At 41.2% G+C, this 7,706-nt stretch overlaps 1 protein-coding gene across 1 annotated transcript in view; it reads left to right on the top strand.

Moving 5' to 3' along the window:
- LOC105519460 (transmembrane protein FLJ37396) overlaps window positions 1-7,706 on the top strand; it is a 28,936-nt gene that overhangs the window by 14,614 nt on the left and 6,616 nt on the right. The window contains 2 exon segments of the mRNA XM_011952814.1: window positions 431-659; window positions 4,523-4,725. Of these exon segments, the coding sequence (XP_011808204.1) occupies window positions 431-659; window positions 4,523-4,725 (432 nt within the window).

Raw genomic sequence — 7,706 nt, 5'->3', positions numbered from 1 at the left:
TAGCTGGGACTACAGGCGACTGCCATCATGCCCGGCTAATATTTTTGTAATTTTAGTAGAGATGGGGTTTCACTGTGTTAGTCAGGATGGCCTTGATCTCCTGACCTCGTGATCCACCTGCCTCGGCTTCCTAAAGTGCTGGGATTACAGGCGTGAGCCACTGTGCACGGCCTGTATAGTCTTATTTTTATTGAGCGTCTAGAATATACATCTGTGTCTTTCCGTTTTTAAAGGTTCACATTAAAGCAAAGAACATGTCATGCAACCTAGCAGTTTCTCAGACTCTGAGGTCCCTCTGAGCTCTCAGTTTTTCATAATGCACTGGACTTATAGGAGCTGTTTTATTGGTCCTTAAAAATATAAAATTGAAATATCTTTTGAATTTTAAGTTTGTTGTGTAAAATTGTCATTTGTTGTTCTTTTCTTCAAGCCCGGCTTCAAAAAATGTTTATCTGCTGGAGTTCCACCCTTCCCTCAGCCTGGTAGCGCTTATCCCCAAAGCCCTAGAGCATCTCTTCCAAGAGGTCTGCCATGCCTGCAGACCCACATCAGCCAGTGGCCTCGCCTCCCTGGAGCGACATGTCCTGCAGCTGGCCCTGGGCCTGTGGCTCACCCCAGCCACGCCTGAGGCCTGCTACAGTGCACAGCTCCAGAAAGATGTAAGTTCTTTTTGAAGGGGATAGTTGGGTCCTTGGCAGGGAGAATTTTTTTTTTCCAGATGTTACTGTTTAGCTTTGTTTTTCTGTTTGGCTCTATTCCCCCATTATTTGGCTAGAGACAGAGCTCAGTCATAAGCCTTGCCAACATTTTTATGTGATTTTTTGGGGGATGGGGTCAAAGTTTCTCATTTGTAAAGATACTGCTACAATTAAAATTTAAAAGGTGATATATGTGGGTATGTGGGAAATGTTTTCTGGTTTATTATTTATATTTTAACAAATATATTTTAATTAAAAATGTTATATTTTCTTTCCACTAAGACACTTCCTAAATGTGTTCTTTTTGTCAAGATCCGGCAGAAGACAGAAAGCATTGATCAGAATTCAAGTTCAGTCCTGCCATTCACTTGCTGTGTGACTCTGAGCATGTCTCTTAGCCTCTCGGACCTCACTTTACTGTTTCTGTAAAATTATGTTTGTGTACTTGGTAGGGGAGGTAGGCGGAGGTGAGCTTGATGATCTCTGAAGCCCCTTTCAGCTCTACTGTTCCATGGTTCAAATTGTGGGTTAATGATTTACATGGTGTTTGTAGTTGGATTTTAATCCTTTTCTTTTTCTGTTAAGGCTGTCAAGATTACCCCCTGGGTTTCCAATTTGACCTCGTTCTGTGTGCATACTTGCTATATGACAAAGAAACTTTCATAGGCCCCCCACTGCCCAAACTGTCTGCTCCATAGGTCTGCCTTGGCCTCCTATCCCCTCCTGACTAAAGTAAAAATTGATTTTATTTTACAGTGACCAAAATAATATAAAATCACAGAGAATTCTAGCAAAAGCAGAAAGAACAAAATTGAATTTAAATATCACCAATCTAATGCATTCATATCATTATTTTTCTGAATTTAAGTATTGTTAATATGTGTGTTGTACATAGCCATAATCATAGTTTTTGTCCATTGTTATTTCCTCCTCTTCTCAGTTAACATTATACTACATATTTTTCCATAATGCTAACTCGTCTTTAGACTTACCTTTATGACCACATATAATTCCCATATCTGAGGAATAAAAACTTCTCTAATCATTTCTCTATTGATGGACATTCAAGTGGTTTCCAATTTTTCATTATCATGAAAAATGCTATAAGATACATATTTTTACATAAAGATTTTTCCACACTTTGAATTGATTCCTTTTGAAAGGTTCTTGGAAACAGAATTACTAAAATAAAATGTAAATATTTGGATACATATTAGCAGATTGCTTTCCAAAGAGTTGTGCCAATTTATAATGACACTCATGTATTTTAAGAGTACCAGTTCTGCTATACTGTGTAGTATTAGGCAAAAGCGTATGATGTATGTGCAAATATACACATATACATGAAAAGTGGTATTGCTGTTAATTTGCATTTTCTTGCTATTTATTGAGCTTAAATAGTCTTTCAAATGTTTTGTTACTAATTATATTTTTTGTGAATTTTGTTCTTTCCCTTTATTTATCTGTTGGAATCCTAACATTAGTTCTATCTACTTACATGAGCTTCTCTTAAATAAGAATTTTAACTTTCTTTTTGTCTATAATTTTCTGCAAATATTTCCCTATTCATCCCTCCCCCCGCACCTTTTTTTTTTCTTTTTTTTTTTTGAGGTAGGGACTCACTCTGTTGCCCAGGATGTAGTGCAGTGCCACAATCACAGCTCACTGCAACCTCAGTCTCTTCAGCTCAAGCTATCCTCCTACCTCAGCCTCCCGAGTAGCTGGGACTCTAGGTGCACATCATCATGCCCAGCTAAATTTTTGTATTTTTATTAGAGAGGAGGTTTCACCATGTTGTCCAGGCTGGTCTCCAACTCTTGGGCTCAAGCGATCCCCCGACCTTGGCCTCCCAAATTGCTAGGATTATAGGCACAAGCCACTGTGCCCAGCCTCTCCATTTGTCTTTCCATTTTTTTTAAACATACACTTATTTTCATGTAGTCAAATCTATTAATCATTTTCTTTATGATTTCTTCTGTCCTAAATTCAGAAAAAGTCTTACTCCAGATCTTTCATATTTGTCTTATTTTATTCTAATTTTTAAGTGCTTGGCTTTATTTTTAAAATATTTAACTCTGGCTGGGCATAGTGACTCACGAGTATAATTCCAGCACTTTGGGAGGCCAAGGTGGGCAGGTCACTTGAGGCCAGGAGTTCAAGACCAGCCTGGCCAACATGGCAAAACCCCATCTCTACCAAAAATACAAAATTAGCTGGGCATGGTGGCAGGCACCTACAATTCCAGCTACTCAGGTGGCTGAGGCAGGAGAATGGTGTGAACCCGGAAGGCGGAGGTTGAATTGAGCCAAGATCACGCCACTGCACTCCAACCTGGGTGACAGAGCGAGACTCCATCTCAAAAAAAAAAAAAAAAAGTATTTGAAATTATTTTATAAATCATAGTGAATATCTGGGATACCTATCATCTCCCATTGCTGCCACACAGTTTTATTATTTTTGAAATCTGTCCAAATTTATACCTATAAGTGATAAATATTCAGATTAATATTTTATATTAGGTCAGAAAATGCCCTCAGAAGACATGTAGGAATTTATTTAATAGGTCTCTTTGTTACCACTTTGGAAAACTTTAAGAGCCTAGAAATTGCATCCTTGAGTAGCCCAGTCTTTTGGTAGACAAGTGGATAGACAAAGGAGCTTATGTATCCTGGGGAGCCAAACCAGAGAGGCAGATGGAGGGGTCTCCAGACTGGGTGGTTGCTGGGAGTGGCATATTCGAAGACAGCAAAGATGTTACAGCAGAGGTACCCACCAAGGCAGCACGGTGTTAAAGGACAGTGTGGTTACTTCACAAATCACCCAGGGCCAGCTCTGAGTGAAAGAATGCTGGAAAGGCAGTTTGGTGTACTGTAAAACAGCTGAACTTGGAATTAGGAAGCCCAAGTTTACTCTTGCTGCGTGACCTTGGAAGGTTTCATGTTGCTTCAGATCCCTCACTGACAAAGGGGAATAATGATACCTGTGATGCCTATTTCATGGGGATCTTGTGAAAATAAAAACGAGTTAATATATGTAAAAATACTTTGAAATTTTGAAACTGTAATTAGAGAGGTATATACAAAAAAAAAAAATGTTGGCGGGGCATGCTGGCTCACGCCTGTAATCCCAGCACTTTGGGAGGCCAAGGCGGGTGGATCACAAGGTCATGAGATCGAGACCATTCTGGCTAACATGGTGAAACCCCATCTCTGCTAAAAATACAAAAAATTAGCCAGACATGGTAGCACACGTCTGTAGTCCCAGCTACTCAGGAGGCTGAGGCAGGAGAATTGCTTAAACCCGGGAGGCGGAGGTTGCAGTGAGCTGAGACCGCTCCATTGCACTCCAGCCTGGGTGACCGAGCAAGACTCCATCTCAAAAAAAAAAATTGTTATTGGCCACCAAAATACTTTTAAAAATCAGGGACTTCTATTTCTATTTAGTTTGTCTTTGGCATAGACAAGTATCCCCACAGTGAGTATCTAGAGATTTGTTTATTTAGACTCATAACATTTATAATAATGATAACAGCAGATACTTTTGCATATGTTGGCCCATTTAACCCTCTCAAGAGCCCTATTAGGAAGTTAGTATCTATTTGCATGCAGTAAGGACTGTTATTATCCTTATCACCACTTTATAGATGAGAAAATTGAGAGACAACGAAATTGAGTACATTGCCAAAATCTCACAGCTTCTCAGTGGCAAAGTTAGGACTTGAGCCTAGGAAATCTGGATCCAGAGTTTGTGCCACTGACAGACAAGTGTATTTTTTTAATGTGAAAATTCTTCTATGTTTTAAAGGATATTTTGTTTTCTTTCAGCTGTTTTCAGCTAAAGTTATGGGAGATCCCTTTCTCGTAGGGGAGATAGGCCTGCTGGCATTCAAGTCTGCAGCAGACGAAGGACAGAAACAAGGCCAAGACTCTCATGTGCTACTCTTGGAAATGTTTTCCAAACCTCTGGAACTCTTGACCCTCCGCCACTGGCTGATAGAAATGAGCCTGGAGAGTGCACACTTAGCTTGGTCAGTGGGGGTCAGAGGACCCAGGTGGAATATACGGTTTGCAGCAAATCATGGGGGGAAACAGGTCATGAGACTCCCTGCCTACAAGCCTACCCCCTCTCTGCTCCCAGAGCAGCCAGAGTTTTCTAAATGGCTAACATGATCACCTTGCTCCCTATCGGGGGAAACCCACTGCAATATTCAACGTGGGTCCTTTTATATTTTCCTTAAGAGTCGACTGGTCTGAGAAATAAAGGGAAAGAGTACAAAAGAGAGAAATTTTAAAGCTGGGTGTCCGGGGGAGACATCACATGTCGGCAGGTTCCGTGATGTCCCCCAAGCCGCAAAACCAGCAAGTTTTTATTAGTGATTTTCAAAAGGGGAGGGGATGTATGAATAGGGTGTGGGTCACAGAGATCACATGCTTCACCAGGTAATAAAATATCATAAGGCAGATGGAGGCAGGGCGAGATCACAGGACTGGGGCAAAATTAAAATTGCTAATGAAGTTTTGGGTGCGCTTTGTCATTGATAGCATTTAATCAGGAGACAGGGTTTGAGAGCAGACAACCAACCTGACCAAAATTTATTAGGCGGGAATTTCCTCATCCTAATAAGCTTGGGAGTGCTACGGGAGACCGGGGTTTATTTCATCCCTTATCTACAACTGTAAAAGACAGACGTTCCCAAAGCGGCCATTTCAGAGGCCTCCCCTTAGGAATGCATTCTCTTTCTCAGGAATGTTGCTTGCTAAGAAAAAGAATTCCATGATATTTCTCCTATTTACTTTTGAAAGAACAGAAATATGGCTCTGTTCTGCCTGGCCAACAGGCAGCCAGACTTTAAGGTTATCTCCATTGCTGTTATCCTGTTCTTTTTTCAACGTGCCCAGATTTCATATTGTTTAAACAATTTGTGCAGTTAACGCAATTATCACAAGGTCCTGAGGCGACATTCATCCTCAGCTTATGAAGATGATGGGATTAAGAGATTAAAGCAAAGACAGGCATAGGAAATCACAAGAGTATTGATTGAGGAAGTGATAAGTGTCCATGAAATCTTCACAATTTGTGTTCAGAGATTGCAGTAAAGACAGGTGTAAGAAATTATAAAAGTATTAATTTGGGGAACTAATAAGTGTCTATGAAATCTTCACAATTTATGTTCTTCTGCCATGTCTTCAGCCAGTCCCTCCGTTCAGGGTCCCTGACTTCCTGCAACAGCTCCCTTGTTCCTTCTCTCTTCCAAGCCTTCCCAAATGCCTCTCTGATCACTCAACTAGGCTAAGCCCTTCTACTGGCACCTAGGTTTCCCTCCATTCAGCACATTTCCTTTTAATTCATTGCTTAATATTGGTGTGTTGACTTTTCTGCTAGCATAAGCTCCCTAAATGCAAAAGCCCTATCAACATTCTTTACCGTGACATCCCATCACCTGGTATGGGGCCTGAGCCACACCAGGCACCCAGGGAATATTGGTTGAATTTGCTCCTGAATGTAATGAAGTTGAATAGAAAGAGCCTAGAGATGAGAGAGAGATGAGTCAGTGACAGCATCCAGGTCAGACAGAGGTATGGCGGGCTTGGAGGGCAGGAGAGAGAAATTAGTGAGTTACGTTTTAGGTATGAGGGTGAGATGAAGGTAAGACGTCAAGTGGACATGTCCTACAAGCAGTAATGATATGGAACTAAAGGGTTTGTTGTAAACATGTATGAGAGCTGTCATATTCTGGTCCCCACAAAAGGCCCTGTAGACATAGAGAGTCCAGTCACCTACCACAACCATTATCAAGGGCCTGCTGTGGCCAGGGTCTTTACTGGGGATTTTATGTGTATTATTTCATTTGATTCTCAGAATATCCTTATGAGGAGGGTTACAAACATTTTATCAGCAAGGAAGTAGAGGCTCAGGAAAGTTAATTTGCCTAAGAGCATATAACTAGAAAGTAGTAAAGACAGAATTTAAATTATCAGTCAAGATATTATTAACATTGCTTCATAATTTATGATCCTTGGTGGCAGGAAGCCCATAATGTAAAAATTACTCATGACACATGGTAACAATGATATTCTACTGATATGTACAAAATACTAGGGGAGTACAGAAAAGAGAGTATTTCATTCTTCCTAAGTGGTCAGGGAAAGCTTCATGGAAGAGGGGCTGCTATGGGTTGAATTATGTCCCTCCAAAATTCATATGTTCAAGGCCTAATCCCCAGTACCTCCGAATGTGGCCTTGTTTGGAGATAGGTCTTTACAGAAGTAATTGAGTTAAATGGAAGTTATTAGAGTGGGCCTTAATCTAATATGACCGGTGTCCTTATAAGAAGAGGAAGTTCAGACACAGACACAGAGGGAGATCATGTGAAGGCACAGAGAGAACATGCTCATCGATGAGCCCAGGAGAGAGACCAGGACCAGATCCTTCCCTCACGGCCCTCAGGAGGAACCAGTTGTTGACACCTTGATTTCAGACTTCTATCCTCTAGAACTGTGAGACAATAAATTTCTGTTGTTTAGCATTTTGTCTGTTTCCAGGGTACTTTGTTGCAGCAGCCCTAGCAAACTAATACAGGTGCCAAGAACTCAGCCTTTAATGCCAACTTCTCAAGATGGAGAAATGCATTAGAAGTGGGATGTTGGGGAACATGCACTATGGCTCACGCCTGGAATCACAGTACTTTGGGAAGCCAGGATAGGAGAATCACCAGAGGCCAGGCATTGGAGACCAGCATGGGCAACACAGCAAGACCTCATTTCTACAAAAATTTTTTTAAAATTAGTTGAGCCTGGTGGTTCATGCCTGTTCCAGCTACTTGGGAAGCTGAGGTGGGAGTATTGCTTGAGCCCAGGAGTTTGAGACTGCAGTGAGCTATGACTGTACCACTGCACTCCAGCCTAGGCAATAAAGCAAGACCTCTATCTCTAAAAATAAAAGACAAAGGAGGAGGAGGAAATAGGAAGAAGAAGAAGGAGGAGGAAAGGAGGAGGAGGAGGAGGAGGA

Source organism: Colobus angolensis, unplaced genomic scaffold (assembly GCF_000951035.1).
Source record: "Colobus angolensis palliatus isolate OR3802 unplaced genomic scaffold, Cang.pa_1.0 Scaffold35, whole genome shotgun sequence".
Classification (NCBI taxonomy): Eukaryota; Metazoa; Chordata; class Mammalia; order Primates; family Cercopithecidae; genus Colobus; species Colobus angolensis.
This window is presented reverse-complemented; position numbering and strand designations above follow the sequence as displayed.